General features: G+C 45.8%; 1 protein-coding gene across 1 annotated transcript in view; it reads right to left on the reverse strand.

The window, feature by feature from the left end:
* LOC126474774 (serine/threonine-protein kinase meng-po) overlaps positions 1–21,275 on the reverse strand; it is a 101,713-nt gene that overhangs the window by 11,534 nt on the left and 68,904 nt on the right. The window contains exons 3-4 of the mRNA XM_050102250.1: positions 11,471–11,650; positions 69–385 (exon numbers count right to left, since the gene is read on the reverse strand). Coding sequence (XP_049958207.1) covers positions 69–385; positions 11,471–11,650 — 497 coding nt within the window. The remainder of the gene's footprint in view (positions 1–68; positions 386–11,470; positions 11,651–21,275) is intronic.

Genomic DNA, 21,275 nt, shown 5'->3' on the forward strand with positions numbered 1-21,275 from the left:
TAACCAGCCGTTAGTAGTTTGTCCTGGCGCTAATAGCCGAGGAAGGTTACTGGTGTTATTTATCGTACCTGAGCAGCCTGAGGAATCGCGGCGTGAAGCGGCGGAAGAGCGGCGGCAGGCGCGTGGAGCGGCGGCGCTGCCAGCGCGAGAAAGCGGCGTAGTCCGTGTCCGAGATGTGGTCGGCCGCCTGCCAGGGCGGCGACGCGGCCAGGCATACCACCACGAGCACGGCCAGCTGCCACGCATCGCCCGCCGTGCGGCAGTGGTAGCGCTCGCGGCTCAGCACCGCGCACACCTCGGGCGGTTGGCACCACTGCCACGTGCAGCGCGCTCGCGACACCAGCGAGCCCTCGCGCCGCGCAGACCCGAAGTCGCACAGCTTCACCTTCGGCACAGGCAGCAGCTTCAGTCTACCGAACGTGCTGGCATTTCTGGTGCTTACTGCGATAGAGTCTGTAGTACAGGAGGCAACTCACAAGACTGCACGAGGGAGCTGATGTGTGGATCGGGAATGAAGGGCAGAAGAGCATCAGATTCCTTATTTCTAGATTTCCATAAAACGTCTGACACGGTGCCTCACTGCAACCTGTTAACATACACTGAAGAAACTGGTACACCTGGCTAATATACCTTTGACTCTGTCGTAAGCCAGACATGGCACTAGTTCTACAAGCTGCGACATGGTCGCGAGTGGCACAGTGACCCGAAAATGTTCACTCACGCTCATAAATTAAGGATAATTGCAGAATGTGGTGGCACACAACGTGGCACTACACAGAACTGGCGCTAATGGCATAGGCATATAGGGAACAAAAAAAATGGCTCTGAGCACTATGGGACTTAACATCTATGGTCATCAGTCCCCTAGAACTTAGAACTACTTAAACCTAACTAAGCTAAGGACAGCACACAACACCCAGCCATCACGAGGCAGAGAAAATCCCTGACCCCGCCGGGAATCGAACCCGGGAACCCGGGCGTGGGAAGCGAGAACGCTACCGCACGACCACGAGATGCGGGCCATATAGGGATCACACACGACACAGATCTGTAAGTCCACGGTATTGGTGATAAGTTGAGAAAACCGTCACGAAACACATGCGCTTCATAACACCACTGTTTCTTACGCCTGTACCCCGACATCAATATAGGATATGATCACCATGCACACGTACACAGGCCGCAGAACGGGTTGGCATACACTGGATCAGGTGGTCGAGCAGCTGCTGGGGTATGGCCCCCCATTCTTGCACCAGTGCCTGTCGGAGCTCCTGAAGTGTCGTAGGGGTTTGAAGACGTGCAGCGATACGTCGACCGAGAGCATCCCAGACGTGCTCGATGGGGTTTAGGTCTGGAGAACAGGCAGGCCACTCCATTCGCCTGATATCTTCTGTTTCAAGGTACTCCTACACGATGGCAGCTCCGTGGGGCCGTGCGTTATCATCCATCAGGAGGAAGGTGGGACCCACTGCACCCCTGAAAAGGGGTGCAAAATGACGTCCTGATACACCTAACCTATTACACACCCTCTGTCAAAGACATGCAGGGGTGTACGTGCACCAATCATAATCCCACCCCACACACTATCAAACCACGACCTCCATACAGGTCCCTTTCAAGGGCATTAAGGGGTTGGTATCTGGTTCCTGGTTCAAGCAAGATGAAAACCCGGCGAGAATCACTGTTCAGACTATACCTGGACTCGTCCGTGAACATAAACTGGGACCACTGTTCCAATGACCAGGTACCGTGATCGTGACACCAAGTTGTACGGGCTCTCCTGTGACCAGGGTTCAGTAAAATGCACCTTGCAGGCGAATAAACCATGTCTGTTCAGTCGTCTGTAGACTGTGTGTCTGGAGACAACTGTTCCAGTGGCTGCGGTAAGGTCCTGAGCAAGGCTACCTGCAGTACTCTGTGGCCGTCTGCGGGTACTGATGGTGAGATATCGGCCTTCTTGTGGTGTTGTACACTGTGGACGTCCCATACTGTTACGCCTGGACACGTTTCCTGTCTCCTAGAATCGTTGCCATAATCTTCACTCTTCGTGACGGATGGAGGGCCCGTGCTACGACCTGCTGTGTTTGACCAGGCTCCAGTAGCTCTTGTTTTCTACCCCTCATGACGTCATAAGTATGTGTTCTTTCAGCTATTTGCAATACACAGTCACCATTAGCACATCTGAAAACATTTGCACACTTATTCGCTGCACCGTACTCTGACATGCACCAACACACCTCTGCGTATGTGGACTGCTGCCAGCGCCACCGTGCGACGACTGCAGATCAAATACACCACATGGTCATACCCCGAGGTGATTTAAGCACGCAAACCGCCCACCAGAGCGTTGTTTGACCATCCTTAATTTATGAGCATGAATGTAGAATAAACTTATTTTATTTCACCTCTGCGGTCACAAACTTGTAGGCCCTCAGACCACCAGTTTCGGTCAGCAGTGACCTTCTTCAGATCTTGGTACTGATTTGCTGCTTCACTTTAAGGAGACTTTGACGCTGTCGTAAGCCAGACATAGCACTTGTAACAACAGACCTCAAATAAAAGAAATTTATTCTACATTTTCGGGTCACTGTTCGATTCGCGACCAGGTCGCAGCTTGCAAGTCGAATGTGATGAAACCGACCGCTAAATTAGTAAAACCGGTTCAGTTGTGGGCATTAAATCCTTGGGGTGTCCTCGTGTCAGTCGTTGTGCGGAAATCATCGTCGTCGTGGCTGATAAAGTTTCTGAGAGTCCGGTATAATCTGTTCGCCGACATTCAAGATTGGATATTCCCAAAACCAGCGTGCAACAAATTCTCAAAGACGATCTGCACCTTTGTGCCTATAAAATCCAACTTACACAAGAGTTGAAACGAAAAGTACTCACATAAAACGCCTAGAGCATGTGCCCTTTTGGTGATTGCGAAACATTGAACGAGCAACAGTTTCATCAAAACCGTTGATAGCTACTGATAAGGCGCATTTTGCTGTTGAATGACGTCGAGAAGAAGCAAAATTTGGAAATGCAGGGCGCAGAAACCCCTCGAGTAGTAAAGGAGAAGTCATTACATCCACAATGATGGACTGTGTGGTGTGGCTTTAGGGCTGTGGGCGTAATTTGGCCGTACTTCTTCGAAGATAATGTCGGAAACGCATTAACAATGGACGGGGAATAGTTACCGCAATGTTAAATACAGTTTTAGTGGTCTGAACTGTATGTGTAAGTGCCGAGGAGTTTTTGTTTCAACAAGAGAGTGCAACTTGTCACACATCGATTGCAAAATCTCTGTGCACCCTCAGCTCACGCACAAGGAGGCATGCGAAAGTTTCGCATGCGGCTGGTGTCCGCCTTGCCGGGTGAGTTCTTGCAACGGTGACATGATTTGCCCAGCGAGATCTCGTGATATGAGACCATGTATATCTGCCTTGAGAGCTCAATGGCGAGAGCTAGAAGCCGAAGTAAGCCGAAACGTTGTGGAAAACGTCATCGAAATAAAGAGATTGTGCTTGCAGGATCGTGGAGGGTATTTGCGTCACATTATAAAGAAGTAAAAGGTAAAATTCTGCGTTCTGGTCCTATACGGGCCCCTAAGGACACACCGAGCACCGTGTAATCATCTGCCAATGGCGTCATTGGACGCGGTATGGAGCTAGGTGGTGGTGTGTGGAAATGGATGTGATCATCACACAGCTCCCCCGGCCGTTGTCGGTTCTATTGAGCTTGAATCCGCTACTACTCGGTAGAGATGCTCCTCAGTTGACCTCACGAGACTGAGTGCACTTCGGCTGTTGACAAAATATTGTTGTATCGATATATCGACATTTCTGCCAAAAATACCGATACGTACCGATAATATTCCTTCTCCTGATATATCAACATATCGATACTGAAATGGCAATATAGCGTGCCGATATTTTTTATTTTAAATTATACTTTTTCGCAATTTTCGGTGAATATTTGAAAGTGTTCTTTTGAAATTGTGGTGCAACATAAATTTACTTTCACTGTGTGAAGGAGTCTTACTGCTTTACAGCTTTCATCATTTCCAGTCTTTCTGTTTGAGTGTGTGAAGCAAGTGTAGGTGGCAGCAAGTATAAGTCCGATTGCACTACGGGTGGCGGTGTGAATGGAATAACAAGATTTTAAGGCAAAGAAATAGCACACCAGCTGCGTGAACCAATAGAACAATTTTTAGCGTAACTAGTGAGCTATTTCTTCACATTGGAATTATTCAGGAACAGTTGTTTAAAGTGATGAACGAAACTCTAAATGACAAGACTGTCCTTTGCAGTGGACGGAGATGTCTGAGGGAAAATAGTGACGTAATCTGCGCTCGGCGCTACTAACAGAAACTCCAACGTTTAACTTCACCACGTAGTTTTGACACCACAGTTGCTAGTTCGCTAGCGGTTGCAGAAATGGAAGAATAGGGAAGTTGACATTGGCGTCACTCACTGTTGAAATTATTTATTTTTACGAATAACACATTTTTGCAACGGCCTGTGACGCATTGTTATATGAAGTAGGCAGAGTCAGTTGCGTGCTGCGACAGTCAGTTTGACGCTGTCGTTTATAGTGAGTGAGAAACTGTCTTGAAAATAGGGCCTATTTTACCATGGACTAACTGACTGACCTTGTCATCGATGTGTATGTATATTTTCTTTCATATTGCATCAATAATTCTGAAACTTGTCATATAATATCTTCAAGAATTAACCTAAATTATTTACAGGTTCATATTACGATTGAAAGTTTTCGTCAGTTGTAGTTCAATAATGTTTTCAACCGTCCTTCCAGAAGGACGTCAGGGTAATATGTTGTCATTTTGTATTCACAGAAAACGATGTACACTGATGGAATTTTTGGACATGTTAGAATCAAAAGACGAGGAAATACCTAATGCTGGCACATGTAGTAAGGATTATGAAACGAAAAGTATGGGGTACGGTGTGGTAATGACTTATGTTGACCAGTTACTTCCACATGTTCCATATCGAATATATTTTGATAACCTCTTTACCACCGTTGAACTACTACATGACGTAAAAGAGAGGGGCGTGGAAGCAACAGGAACAATAAGAGGAAACAGAGCTAAGAATTGTACTCTATCATCTGTAGATAAAATGATAAAAGAAAATAGAGGATCATATGAAGTTTGTTCTGACTCAGCATCCGGGATTTCCATTGTACGTTGGAATAACAACAATGTTGTTGCTGTAGTCACCAACTTTGACGGAGTGCAACCACTACGCTCTGTAGCAAGATTTTCCAGGGAACAAAAGAAAAGGATTAGCGTGCCTCAACCTAACTTATTACACTCCTACAATACTCATATGGGAGGTATAGATCGAGCTGACCAAAATGTATCCCTATATAGATGCTCTGTAAGAGGGAAAAAGTGGTATTTCCCAATCATTGCACATTTTATAGACATCGCGGAGCAAAATGCCTGGGATCTTTACACGCACAACGAAGAACCCATAGATCATCTGACATTTCGTCGTCGAATTGTCACTGCAGTTCTTGAAAGTAACAAAAGAGTCACTACCAGCAGTGGACGTCCTAGTAAGAGGGCCAAACTAGATTCTAGATTTGATGGAAGAGAACATTAGGTTGCCAAATTACCAACGGACGAGAGAACAAAAAAGAAGAAGCAGCTGAAATGTCGAAGTTGCCACAAAAGAACTACTACTATGTGCGTAAAATGTGACGAACCACTTCATGTCTTATCATACTAGTGCATAAAATATGCGTATAGGTTATTTTCTTTGTTTTTTATATTTATTAGCTGTTTTAGCCCATAACTCAAATTTATTTATGTTTATTTGAAAGTATAAAAATCAAAACAAGTTAATTGTGCAATGTCATAGACTTTAAAATCATGTTCCCTTATTGACCTGACGTCCTTCTGGAAGGACGCCCATTTTTGGAAATAGTAAATAAAAATAATTACCCAAAATTGTTTTTACTTCCTTCCTTACAACCTTGTGAATCAACGTTGATAAGATATAAATCAATTTTGAAAAACAAATAATTCAGGACTATCTGGGTTAAGTGTTTCGGACAAATCCGATATTTGAAGAAACCTAAGGACGGACCCATGGGACACCTTTTATTGTGTCATTTACATGAAGTTAACATTGTTAGAAAAGTGGTTATCGCCAAGAGTAAACTTGCATCGTTTTCGCTCCAATTCTCGCTCTAAGGGGGATAAGCTGGCTACTAGCTTTTTGACGTACAGAATATCTAATAAGAAATCAATACTTAAATATACAGATCTAAAATCGGCAGTGTATTTACAATGTTAGCCGATATTTTTATTGGCCGATCCGTCGATATTTTATCCGTAGATATATCGTTACTTTTTCGATGTATCGAGTGCAGATAACGGTGTTTTTTCAAATATCGATATATTGGATTCCCAATATTTTTAAAAATATCAACAGTCCCTGAGTGTACCCAATACCAATGCTGCCACCAGTAACTGGAATCGAACCCTCGCTGACCAGTCAGCTACAAGGGTTGACAGCAATATCATATTTCACACATAAACACAGATATACACTGCAGTAATACGTAAATTACTTAATTCCATTAATAAAGTTGTTTGTTATTACGCGCTGAAAAGTTGCATGCTTTATGAGACACCCTTTATTTCACTGTTCGCCTTTTATGACCTCACTCATTTTTTATCTAAAGCACCGTCCGCCTGCGTAGCGCAGCGGTAGCGTTACCGCCTACCACGTAAAGGGGCCCGGGTTCGAATCCCGGCAGGGGGCTAGATGTTGTGTGTCCATCATCATGTTCATCATGATTGACACGCAAGTCGCCGAAGTGGCGTCAACTAAAAAGACTTGCAATACGGTGGCCGAACTCCGAGGGGGATATCCCGGCCAATAAATGCCATACGATCACTGCATTTCATCTAAAGCACCAGTGCCAAAGCGGAAAATTGTGTTAAACTGTGAAACGTATATGTAGGCATCACATCTGTATCAAAAACAATAATCGGACAAATTACTCCTGCCTTTGGCGATGATTTAACTGAATGAAACGAAATTTATATCCCATCGAAAACACACATTTCGGTAGCTGCTTGCAGAGTACGAGTATTAATGTTACGTACACGCAAGTGGAGAACTTGATCGATACTATTTCGGATATATCAGTGCAGTGCAGCGGCTAAACGATCCAGTATGTTTACGTCGCTCGAACCTCTTCTTGTTGAAAATGGTTTTAGAACAGCTTTTATTGTCCTGTCACACACTCACAGTCGAATTTTCTGCCGCGTACATTCTTGTCAGCTGTTGACTGCACTGGTATCTGTCTGGTACCGATCTTACAGTTGAAGAATTATCACAACCGTTTTGTTTCCTCAGATTTATAAGCAATCCGGAGGAAATAATTCAATTATTCGTAGGAATTATCATCCCAAAACGATGTAACAGTACCGATAGTCTTAATAGTGGACTCATTTCGGCGAAGAGAAAGAGTCTACAAGATATTTGGGGTATGCCATAGCAGGACGACGCCACATATTCAGTGAAGCTACTAAAGTGAAAGCAACTTGATTGTTGTTCCGCTCACTGTTTCAAACAGTCCCAGGCATTTCAGATTGGGTATGACACGGTAACGAAGTAGAATAGGATGACTGTGTTCCTCCAACAAGGAATATATGTGTCAACACGGCATGAATATGTCGGAGAGAGGTCAAAACTTCATGACTTGGGATGTTAAAATAAACGCTCCGGTTCATGTTCACAGTAACCGGAACGAGTGGGTCCAGGTAATGGTCGGAAAACCCATTCTATGAGACTGTCGCTAGCCTGTCTGATCTACGCTGGACGATGTGTCAGACACGACTGTTTATGTATAAAGCCATGTCGTCTACATATATTGACAGTTGGACGTTTAGTGTGCGTGGCAGATTCGGTGTGTACAGAATGTACAAGATCAGGGCAAAAACTGATCCTTGCGACTGATTCAAACCGTGAAGCGGCGGCCCTTTTATACACCATGGAAGGCGAACAGCTCGTGCGCCAGAGATCGTCGTTGATGCCCGTCACCGCAAGTGAACGTACCGCACCACCTGCGGTGAAAGCAGAAAAACTGGTGAATCGCTTTCGAGTACCAGTGGCGATACATTCTGTAGCACGAGTCAACGAGCATTATTTTTTGTCGGATAAAACATGATTGCAAGTTTTAGCCTACTTAACGGGTAGACCCGGGTTCTATTTATAATGGAATCTGCTAATTTAATTTTAAAGGATTCTTTTAAAATACTGTCGCAGTAGCAGGCATCCATTTGCTTTTTATAACATTTTGTGCCCCTCGGTAAGCTAGTGGTACGCCACTGCTGCAGTCGTTTGCGGCGCTGGTGCTCGGTACATCTACTGCGAATGGTGCGAATAGTTTGACCAATATACTTTTTCCCACAAAACAGCGAGTCCTCATTGCGAGGTCATTTTTTACCGAGCCAAGAAGACCCCAGTGTGTCGCACCTGTGGATTTTGCAAAGAGAGTTTACACCGTCTCAGACCCATATAGTTTGACACCAGAGCTGAAACACCTTACTGTCGTGTTGAGGCAGAAAGGCTTCTCAGACAAACACATCCGTCGTGCCTTTGAGTAGGGATCTTCGCTGCTTGTAGATCACTTAGTTTCCTTCCATATTTTGGGGGCATATCTACAAAAGATATGAAAAGTATGCGACTGCAGGCTTTCTCGACGTATGTCAGCTATGAAATCTTCACGGGTTATCAGCCGAGTGGCGTCGTCTTCTAGTCGCAACGTTTCAATGGATTGTGTATCCATAATCTTCAGGCGAAGATGATGGATATGCAAGCTATTGAAACGTTGCGACAAGAAGACGACGCCACTCGGTTGCTAACCCGTGAGATTTCAAAGCTGATATGAAAAGTGTTGTCCATGAGGCAAGATTGAGCGCTTCTTGGTACGGTAAAAGACGACCTAGGTTTGAGGAAAGTCGATTTTTACCAAATCGCTTACCATTGTAGGGAAAAGTATATTGACCACACTATTCGCACCATTCACGATAGATTTACTGAGCACCAACACCACGCACGACTGTTGCAGCAAGTGGCCGTGCGGTTAAAGTCGCTGCAGTCTGGAACCGCAAGACCGCTACGGTCGCAGGTTCGAATCCTGCCTCGGGCATGGATGTTTGTGATGTCCTTAGGTTAGTTAGGTTTAACTAGTTCTAAGTTCTAGGGGACTAATGACCTTAGCAGTTGAGTCCCATAGTGCTCAGAGCCAATTGAACCATTTTGACTGTTGCAGCCAGAGAAATCTATGGTGGCAGAGTATTGCGTTAACGAGGAACGCAAACTGTTGTATGATAAGACACAAATTGTTGCCCATGCATGTTGTTATAGGGACTGTGTCTTAAAACAGTCCATTGGAATTAGACAAGCAGATAATATTACGAATATAGACAGGGGCTACCCGTTAAGTAACTATTGAAACCCCGTTTTGTATGACATTAAACAATACCGACCCTTGACTCAGCCGGCAGAATGTACCAACGTTGGTACTGTATAGTGATTTATCGGTTTTGCCGCATCTCATCTACGGGGCTCCCGTACCTAGACTTTTAATAGAGATTAGCAGCGACGATTTTTGTTTTGGCATTCTGCGGCGTAGGAGAGGGCCTCCGTTTAACGACAGGAACCAGTTACAGTGACATTAGGAAACAGCGTAATCTTCAAAAGATGGTGGCCAGGTGGACCGCTGAAATATAGCGTCCAGATTACCGCATGATCCGACAGCAGACCTAACAAGACTATCATCAGTTAATAGGCCGGGAAAGTCTAGGTAGACAGAGCCATGTGTTCAGTCCAGAGGCTGGTTTGATGCAGCTCTCCATGCTACTCTATCCTGTGCAAGCTTCTTCATCTCCCAGAACCTACTGCAACGTACATCCTTATGAATCTGTTTGGTGTATTCATCTCTTGGTCTCCCTCTACGATTTTTACCATCCATGCTGCCGTACAATACTAAATTGGTGATCTCTTGATGCCTCAGAATATGCCCTACCAACCAATCCCTTCTTCTAGTCAAGTTGTGTCACAAATTTCTCTTCTCTCCAATTCTATTCAATAACTCCTCATTAGTTATGTGATCTACCCATCTAATCTTCAGCATTCTTCTGTAGCGCCACATTTCGAAAAGCCGGCCGAAGTGGCCGTGCGGTTAAAGGCGCTGCAGTCTGGAACCGCAAGACCGCTACGGTCGCAGGTTCGAATCCTGCCTCGGGCATGGATGTTTGTGAAGTCCTTAGGTTAGTTAGGTTTAACTAGTTATAAGTTCTAGGGGACTAATGACCTCAGCAGTTGAGTCCCATAGTGCTCAGAGCCACATTTCGAAAGCTTCTAAACTCTTCTTGTCCAAGCTATTTATTGTGCACGTTTCACATTCATACATGGCTACACTCCATACAAATGCTTTCAGAAACGACTTCCTGACACTTAAATCTATACTCTATGTTAACAAATTTCTCTTCTTCAGAAACGCTATCCTTGCCATTGCCAGTCTACGTTTTATATCCTCTCTACTTCGACCATCGTGAGTTATTTTTCTCTCCAAATAGCAAAACTCATTTACTACTTTAAGCGTCTCATTTCCTAATCTAATTCCCGCAGCATCACCCGATTTAATTCGACTACATTCCATTATCCTCGTTTTGCTTTTATTGATGTTCATCTTATATCCTCCTTTCAAGACACTGTCCTTTGCTGTCTCTTACAGAATTACAATGTCATCGGCGAACCTCAAAGTTTTTATTTTTTCTCCATGGATTTTAATTCCTACTCTGAATTTTTCTTTTGTTTCCTTTACTGCTTGCTCAATGTACAGACTGAATAACATCGGGGATAGGCTACAACCCTGTCTCACTCCCTTCCCAACCACTGCTTTCCTCTCATTCCCCTCGACTCTTATAACTGCTATCTGGTTTCTGTACAAATTGTAAATAGCCTTTCGCTCCCTGCCACCTTCAGAATTTGAAAGAGTGTATTCCAATCAACATTGTCAAAAGCTTTCCATGAGTCTACAAATGGTAGAAATGTAGGTTTGCCTTTCCTTAATCTATTTAATAAGATAAGTCGTAAGGTTAGTATTGCCTCACGTGTTCCAATATGTCTACGGAATCCAAACTGATCTTCCCCGAGGTCGGCTTCTACCAGTTTTTCCATTCGTCTGTAAAGAATTCGTGTTAGTATTGCAGCCGTGGCTTATTAAACTGATAGTTCGATAATTTCCACATCTGTCAACACCTGCTTTCTTTGGGATTGGTATTATTATATTCTTCGTGACAGAGCCATAAGTCTGATAAAAGTAAAATAAATAACAAGGAAAAGTGAGTACACTGAAAGGCTGACCATGGCCACGTGTTGCAGCGGTGTGTTGTACACAGTGATCACAACGAATGGCAGTACGGGGCGCCGCTTACCTTGGTCATGTCGGCGGTGAAGACGAGCACGTTCTCCAGCTTGACGTCGCGGTGCACGATCTGCTTGGAGTGCAGGAAGTCGAGCGCCGAGCCGATCTGCGAGGCGACGCGCTTCACCTGCTCCTCGGGCAGACCTCCCGCCTTCACCGCCCCGGATAGGTCTCCCAGCGGCGCGTACTCCTGCCAGCAAACGTCACACAGGTCGTAACATTGTGCTCTCATCACAGCTGCCAGGCCAATACTGCTTCAGAGACATAAAAGTGAGTGCTGGGGTGTGCTACAGATTTACTATGTATCGAACGATATGAATGTAACTCCGGTGTCATTCAACTACAGCTTTCAGTTCCATCCCCCATCCATCCCCACCACCTGCACAACATGCGTTTGTTATCTTCCTCGTTCCGCATCTCCAAATTGTGCCGCACATGGTGACACACAGGCGCGTTGTTAAACAGAGGATACTTGGTAGATCTTAAAATTAATGTACGTTTACTCACATTAAGTCAAAGCTCATTTTCAACTTTTGCAGTCCAGTCTTCATCAGTTGCGTGTAATATCACGGTATATTGATAATTTTTACTTATGGACCGTCTGACAGCAACCGAATAAAACACAATTTTACTGCCTTACGCGTTTCGCCTTTGTTTTCTGCAACGCATCATCAGTGGCCTGGAATATGTACATATGTGTGCTATTTAATATACATTTTGTCACTGTACCTATAGGTTATAAACAGTTCTAGTGGTTGGTATTTCCTATTAAGTAGTAATGTTTTGAACTGTACTTACAGGTTGCGTGGACAATTTCTTACATATTACGCTCCTGTTGCATATTTGGTGTTGTTCTTCTTCTTATGAATACCAATTTGCGGTTTTTTCCCCACATTCCACAGCACTATGAACTGAACGCTTGTTTCAATGCAATGTTTTGGTTTCTGTTGCCGACTGTCAAATGTTTTCGCCAAAGATCGAATGTTATTTCCAAACTTTCGAGTGTAATTACTGAAGTATCTGTGTTCTGTTCGTGTGTACATTTGTATGTGCATTTGTATGTGTGTGTATGTGTGTGTGTGTGTGTGTGTGTGTGTGTGTAGTTTGGTGTGGTACAATTTTTTTTAAAATTATACCACACCAAAAAATACACACACACACACACACACACACACACACACACACACAAGCAGAGCCCACAAAAAAAGTATATATATACCACACCAAATCACACACACAGAGCACAAAAAAATTATATCACACGAATTCTCACACACACACACACACACACACACACACACACACACACACACGGGCGCGCGCGCGCGCACACACACACACACATACACAAACGTAAACACAAATGCATACACGAACAGATCACAGATACTTCAGTAATTACACTCGAAAGTTTGGCAATAACATTCGATCTTTGGCAAAAACATTTGACAGTCAGCAACAGAAACCAAAACATTGCGTTGAAACAAGCGTTAAGTTCATAGGCTGTGAAATGTGGGAAAAAACCGCAAATTGACATTCATAAGAAGAAGAACAACACCAAATATGCAACAGAAGCGTAATATGTAAGAAATTGTTCACGCAACCTGTAAGTACAGTTCAAAACATTACTACTTAATAGGAAATACCAACAACCAGAACTGTTTATAACCTATAGGTACAGTGACAAAAATGTTTATTAAATAGCAAATATATGTACATATTCCAGGCCAGTAATGATGCCTTGCAGAAAACAAAGGCGAAACGCGTAAGGCACTAAAATTGCGTTTTATTCAGTTGCTGTCAGACGGTCCATAAGTAAAAATTATCAATATACCGTAAAATCAAAGCTCATTATTTGGCATTTAATGCAGGCCGATTTGTAACAAATAATGTCGTCGTGGTGATGTTCATCATTTCGAATGCGGGGATGGCAGCAGTTTCACGAATGATCGCATCCTTCAGCTGGTCGAGATTTCGCGGTTTCTTGTTATACACACAGCTTTTGTGGTACCCCGCAGAAGAAAGGCACACGCCGATAAGTCTGGAGATCTGGGAGGCCAAGGAACATTGCCAGAACGTGAGGTAAGCTGTCCAGGAAACATGCGTCGAAGAACTGCCACTGAAGCGTTCGCGGTGTGTGATGTAGCGCCGTCCTGCATGAACTAAACATCTTTTAAAGGGATTCTTCATCTTCTAAGTTCTGGCTGCAAGAACTTTTCAAGCGTATGAATGCATCGAACAGAATTAAAAGTGACTGTAGCCCCTTTTTCCTTGAAAAATTAGCAGTCAAATAATACCGAATCATACGAGAGTGTACCAGACTATACCCTTTTGGGAGTGTATAAGGTGTGGATGCTCAGGAGCCCAAGAACGCAAATTTGGTTTATTGACTGTCCTTTTTAAATGCAAATGAGCTTCATCGCTCGTCAATCACATTATCAATCAAAATCACTTTCATTCAGCAGGCAAAGTCTTCGCGTACAGCAAAACAAGTTGGCTTTAGTTGTTGCACAATAAGATGTTCGTACAGACGAAATTTTAATGTATGCATATTTCGTCCAACCGATTCACAACTGATTGTTAGCTCACTCACATGACATCTAGCTCGCCGTTCTGGGCTTCTGACTATCGCTTCTCTTACCCTAGCGATATATTTCCACGTCACTACAGTGCGTGTCGGGCCAGTACGCTTGTTATCCATTACCTTCCCAGCTTTTCTGAAATGTTCCATTCACCTGAGGATTGTATTACGACTCGGAATAACTCCATGTCGAGCGAGATTGAATTGTACACGAAACATTCGCTGCGTAGCCTTAACGACTCACCACTTGTAACGAAAGTGTCAGGCAAACAAACGATATTGCAAGTCCCACTGCCCCATTGTAACTGAAACGGCGTGTTGTGTGGAGAAGAGCAGCCCTCACTACGATCTTCTCCCACCACGGCGCTCTCAGTAGTAGCGAATCAAAGCCGTCGGTCTTCCGTGGTCACTCCGTGCAGGGTGGCCAGGAGCTCCCTTTACACCTGAACTAAATACTTGTAACAATGTAAGGTGCTAATATATTTAAGATTTGAAGCTCCCATACAGATCATTGATATGCCTATAGTGCTCCTCACCAGAACAGCAACGTGACTGCCGCGTAACTGCCAACTGACTGCTCAGGGAGGACAACACAGCCCGTTGCTTTGATCAGTTCGTCGTTTGTCTTTCCGTGTGTTTGGTGGCAGATACCAGCGACTTCACTTTGGAGGAGCACTTAGCGACTAGTGTGTCGATCCGTGAACGGAAGCACAACGAAAACATTACACAGTCGATGGATAGGTTTCCTAACGTTTCTTCCCACGTTTTGTAATGTGGGAAGAAATCTTTTAGCTTATAAAGTGAAACTTCCTGGCAGATTAAAACTGTGTGCCCGAGCGAGACTCGAACTCGGGACCTTTGCCTTACGCGGGCAAGTGCTCTACCAACTGAGCTACCGAAGCACGACTCACGCCCGGTACTCACAGCTTTACTTCTGCCAGTACCTCGTCCCCTACCTTCCAAACTTACAGAAGCTATCCTGCGAACCTTGCAGAACTAGCACTCCTGAAAGAAAGGATATTGCGGAGACATGGCTTAGCCACAGCCTGGGGGATGTTTCCAGAATGAGATTTTCACTCTGCAGCGGAGTGTGCGCTGATATGAGACGAGATACTGGCAGAAGTAAAGTTGTGAGGACCGGGCGTGAGTAGTGCTTCGGTAGCTCAGTTGGTAGAGCACTTGCACGCGAAAGGCAAAGGTTCCGAGTTCGAGTCTCGCTCGGGCACACAGTTTTAATCTGCCAGGAAGTTTCATATCAGCGCACACTCCGCTGCAGAGTGAAAATCTCATTCCAGCTTATAAAGTGTTTTGGATGCATCCCTTACTCTCCCCCCCCCCCCCCTCCTGCCACCCTTGTTCGTCCAGAAACCTGAAGGGAAACGTCTGCTGAAGCTAGTGCGTCAGCGGTAAGGCGTGCTGCAGAACTTGGAATTAAAAGGGGCACAGTGCAACTCCACTTGAAAACGGACGCAATGTTTTTGTTGTGCTTCCGTTCAAAGATCGACACACTAGTCAATAAGCGCTCCACCAAAGTGAAGTCGCTGGTATCTTTTACTGTTATTCTCCAAACACACGGAAAGACAAGCAAAGAACTGGTCACTGTCCTCGACAGTCAATTGGCACTTCCGCGGCAGTCACTTTGCAGTTCTCGTGAGGAGCACTATAGGCATATCAATGATCTGTATGGGAGCTTCAAATCTTAAATATACACTCCTGGAAATGGAAAAAAGAACACATTGACACCGGTGTGTCAGACCCACCCTACTTGCTCCGGACACTGCGAGAGGGCTGTACAAGCAATGATCACACGCACGCCACAGCGGACACACCAGGAACCGCGGTGTTGGCCGTCGAATGGCGCTAGATGCGCAGCATTTGTGCACCGCCGCCGTCAGTGTCAGCCAGTTTGCCGTGGCATACGGAGCTCCATCGCAGTCTTTAACACTGGTAGCATGCCGCGACAGCGTGGACGTGAACCGTATGTGCAGTTGACGGACTTTGAGCGAGGGCGTATAGTGGGCATGCGGGAGGCCGGGTGGACGTACCGCCGAATTGCTCAACACGTGGGGCGTGAGGTCTCCACAGTACATCGATGTTGTCGCCAGTGGTCGGCGGAAGGTGCACGTGCCCGTCGACCTGGGACCGGACCGCAGCGACGCACGGATGCACGCCAAGACCGTAGGATCCTACGCAGTGCCGTAGGGGACCGCACCGCCACTTCCCAGCACATTAGGGACACTGTTGCTCCTGGGGTATCGGCGAGGACCATTCGCAACCGTCTCCATGAAGCTGGGCTACGGTCCCGCACACCGTTAGGCCGTCTTCCGCTCACGCCCCAACATCGTGCAGCCCTCCTCCAGTGGTGTCGCGACAGGCGTGAATGGAGGGACGAATGGAGACGTGTCGTCTTCAGCGATGAGAGTCGCTTCTGCCTTGGTGCCAATGATGGTCGTATGCGTGTTTGGCGCCGTGCAGGTGAGCGCCACAATCAGGACTGCATACGACCGAGGCACACAGGGCCAACACCCGGCATCATGGTGTGGGGAGCGATCTCCTACACTGGCCGTACACCACTGGTGATCGTCGAGGGGACACTGAATAGTGCACGGTACATCCAAACTGTCATCGAACCCATCGTTCTACCATTCCTAGACCGGCAAGGGAACTTGCTGTTCCAACAGGACAATGCACGTCCGCATGTATCCCGTGCCACCCAACGTGCTCTAGAAGGTGTAAGTCAACTACCCTGGCCAGCAAGATCTCCGGATCTGCCCCCCATTGAGCATGTTTGGGACTGGATGAAGCGTCGTCTCACGTGGTCTGCACGTCCAGCACGAACGCTGGTCCAACTGAGGCGCCAGGTGGAAATGGCATGGCAAGCCGTTCCACAGTACTACATCCAGCATCTCTACGATCGTCTCCATGGGAGAATAGGAGCCTGCATTGCTGCGAAAGGTGGATATACACTGTACTAGTGCCGACATTGTGCATGCTCTGTTGCCTGTGTCTATGTGACTGTGGTTCTGTCAGTGTGATCATGTGATGTATCTGACCCCAGGAATGTGTCAATAAAGTTTCCCCTTCCTGGGACAATGAATTCACGGTGTTCTTATTTCAATTTCCAGGAGTGTATTAGCATGGTGGTGTACATATGGACGTTTCGGACAAAAAGTGGTAAGCGTTAATGAAATAATTACACTTTCTGGCCACTCCACATTGGTGACCATTAAAATTGCAGCACCCCGATAGATAATAAATAACGAAATTTTGATACATGCAATATAACAGCCACCAGTTACGGAAGGAAGCAGTCAAAAGCTCTTGACCTAGGTTTCAACCCACATAAATGGGCCTTCTTCAGAAGTCTTATTACGTTTTACATGCTGATCCTAATGTGCTGAAGGCTTAGTGATAATTAAATGTGACAATCGTAAAAACAGCCATCTTGTCAATTTTAATTACGACTAAGCCTTCGGCAGAACATCAGGATCAGCACGTAAAACGTAATAAGACTTCTGAAGAAGGCCAATATATGTGGGTTGAAACGTAGATCAAGTACTTTTGACTACTACCTTCCGTAACTGGCGGCTGTTTTTATTTCATATATTACATTTGCACAGTTGCTGCTGCAAACCTTGCTTAACATTCTAACGAAATTTTGCTTGTTGTTCATACACGAAAGTAGCAAGAATACATTCATTTGGGGCTATACAAGGTGTGAAACTTTGTACACACGACTTGCCTTCCTTGACGAAGGACATTCGGCCGCGAATCATTAAATAAACTTTGCCAAATCCTGAAAAGCGAACCAAGTGCTACGAGTGATAAATGCTTGGGAAAAGAAGAAATGGGAAGAATAAAACTAATGTCCCACCCCTACTGGCACGGACGTGGTGAGATATATATGGATAAAGGAATTGAGAAGAATATTACTTTTGCAGAAACAAACAGATTCCATTCCTGTGAGTCTTTCTGCAGACACAGCTGCTTCGCACTGCGATGGCAAAAGCCGTGGGATAGCTCCTCATATCGTGTCGGATCTGCTTTTGCCGGTGTAGTGAAGCAGGTCGACAAGGTATGAACTCAAGTAGCTGGAAGTACCCTGCGGAAATATTGAGCCACGCTACCTCTAAAGCCGTCCACAATTGCGGAAGTGTTGCCGGTGCAGGATTTTGTGGACGAACTGTCCTCTCAAATACGTCCCATATATGCCACATGGGATTCATGTCGAGCGAACTGGGTAGCCAAATCATGCTTTACAATTATAGAATTATCGAGAATGTTATTCAAGCGAATCACGAACAGTTGTATCCTGGTGACCTGGGGCATCGTCGTTTGAGAACATGAAGTCCATTGATGGCTTCAAACGGTCTCCATGTAGCCGAACGTAACCATTTCCAGTCAATGATTGGTTCAGCTGGAACAGAGCGCCCAGTCTGTCACATGTAAACACAGACCACAACGTCATGACTAATTACAGTGTAGTCGTTTCCGTTAACGTGGTTCAATTCGTGGACACGTTCCTCACGTGAGAAAGGAGTAACAAAACACTACAAAAGTCACCACCAGCTCGCAAAGCGCCTTGTTGACATCTTCGGTCCATGGCTTCGTGCAGTCAGCGTCACACTAGAGCCTTGCCACCAGTTCTTATCAACCGAAACAGGGATTCATCTGAGCAGGTGATGATTGTCCAGTCGTATAGGTTCCAACCGATATGGCCACGAGCCCAGAGAGGTGCTGCGGGTGCTGCCATAGCCCATTAAAGCCAAATTTTGCCATACTGTTCTGTGTAACTCGAACTGCTGAATCTCCTAACGATTTTCGAAACGGAATGCCCCATGCGTCTGGCACGAAATACCATTCCGCGTTCGGAGTCTGTTCATTCCAGTCGTGCAGCTACAATCACATCGGAAACCTTATCACATGAATTACCTGAGAGCAAATGACGTCTCCACCAATGCACTGCCCTTTAACAAAAATGGTTCAAATGGTTCTGAGCACTATGGGACTTAACATCTGTGGTCATCAGTCCCCTAGAACTTAGAACTACTTAAACCTAACTAACCTAAGGACATCACACACATCCATGCCCGAGGCAGGATTCGAACCTGCGACCGTAGCAGTCGCGCGGTTCCGGACCGAGCGCCTGAACCGCACTGCCCTTTAACATTTTGTGTACGTGGTACTCCGCCACCTGTATATGTGCATATCGCTATCCCGTGATTTTGGTCATCTCGGTGTAGAGCACCAAAGAACAAAGAATGTTCCGTATGTTTCGTCAGGATACCATACAACGAACTGAAATATTATAGCTGATACACGGCCTTGCCTCATAACTACGTCAGAAAAAGTGTTGTAACGCACGAAAATCTGCTAGCTGTTTACTAGAAGATAAGCACTGAACGACTTCCAAAGAAAACGCAACGCTCCCGACGGGAAGAAGAAAGTCAGATTAGTTTTGTAACCTACTGTCAACAACCAGGTCATCAGAGACGGAACACAGTCTCGTAACAGACAAGGATGAGCAAGGAATTCGGTCGTGCCCTTTTCAAAGCAAGCACCCCGCCACTCGCCTTAATTAATTTAGGAAAGCCAGGGAAACTACAATAATGATGGCCGGACGGGGATTCGAACATTACTAATATTCAACGTAAGTCTGTGTACTAAACACGCCACCTCTTCGGTGCTACCAGCTGGGGAACGGAAAATCGAGGAAGGGGTGGGTGGCGGCGGGGGGGGGGGGGGGGGGGGAAACAAGGGAGGAGAATGACGGAAGAAACAGTAGAAGGTGCTCGCTCGTCGTCCCTCCTTTCAGGAAAACCAGGGTGCCGCGAATGCTCGCTGGGAACAATGTCGTGGCAGGGAGTGGAGCGAAATGTACCGGGGCTCTGGCGACGACGGGGCATTCGCAACACCGCTCGTAGTCGAGAAGACGTCCCTGGCAGAATTCTGCTGCGCTAATAGACCTACCGGCATGAGACATGTATAATGACTGCGTGGACAAGAGAGGGATACTAAATTTTTTACTGGATGGCAGCACCACGGAGAGCGCCAGTCAGTCTATAATAACTTTATATGTCCGAAAGAACAGATACCATCTTAATATATATATATAGTTAAGGCTCACCGGCCACTTGACCATCTTCTTCTTCTGTGCGAATGAACGAACAGTACCCGAACTCTTACGGGAATCGGCAGCGCGCCGCGAGTAATGAGTATAATGGGCGGGGGCACTACGAATGTAGTGCCGGACAATACGTTGAGAATGTGGGTTTCGCGGGAGGCGTGTCAGAGATAAATCCCTGCAGTCGCACTATCCTCTGTGTTCTCGGTGGCTCAGATGGATAGAGCGTCTGCCATGTAAGCAGGAGGTCCCGGTTCGAGTCGCGGTCGGGGCACACATTTTCATCTGTCCCCGTTGACGTATGTCAACGACTGTTAGCAGCTAAGGGTGTTCATTTCATTGAAATATAATAACTTTGTCAGTCGCAATCGCATATTATTTATACGGTAAGCGGTAAACTTAACATCGTAAATCGGCAATATCAAGCAGACGAAATGAAGAAGTTTTGCTACCTTAGAAGCAAAGTACCACATCACGAGCGAAGCAAAGAAGTCATAAAAAGCAGATTAACACACACAAAAAGAGCTTTCATGACCGAGAGAAATTTGGTAATGCCACATATACACTACTGGCCACTAAAATTGCTACACCACGAAGATGACGTGCTGCAGACGCGAAATTTAACCGATAGGAAGAAAATTAGCTTTTCAGAGCATTCACACAAGGTTAGAGCCGGTGGCGACACCTACAACATGCTGACGTGAGGAAAGTTTCCAACCGATTTCTCACACACAAACAGTAGTTGACCGGCGTTGCCTGGTGGAACGTTGTTGTGATGCCTCGTGTAAGGAGGAGAAATGCGTACCATCACGTTTCCGACTTTGATAAAGGTCGGATTGTAGCCAATGGCGATTGCACTTTATCGTATCGCGTCATTGCTGCTCGCGTTGGTCGAGATCCAATTATTGTTAGCAGAATACGGAATCGGTGGGTTCAGGAGGGTAATACGGAACGCCCTGCTGGATCCCAACGGCCTCGTATCACTAGCAGTCGAGATGACAGGCATCTTATCCGCATGACTGTAACGGATATTGCAGCCACGTCTCGATCCCTGAGTCAACAGATGGGGACGTTTGCAAGACAACAACCATCTGCACGAACAGTTCGACG

Source organism: Schistocerca serialis, chromosome 4 (assembly GCF_023864345.2).
Source record: "Schistocerca serialis cubense isolate TAMUIC-IGC-003099 chromosome 4, iqSchSeri2.2, whole genome shotgun sequence".
Lineage (NCBI taxonomy): Eukaryota > Metazoa > Arthropoda > Insecta > Orthoptera > Acrididae > Schistocerca > Schistocerca serialis.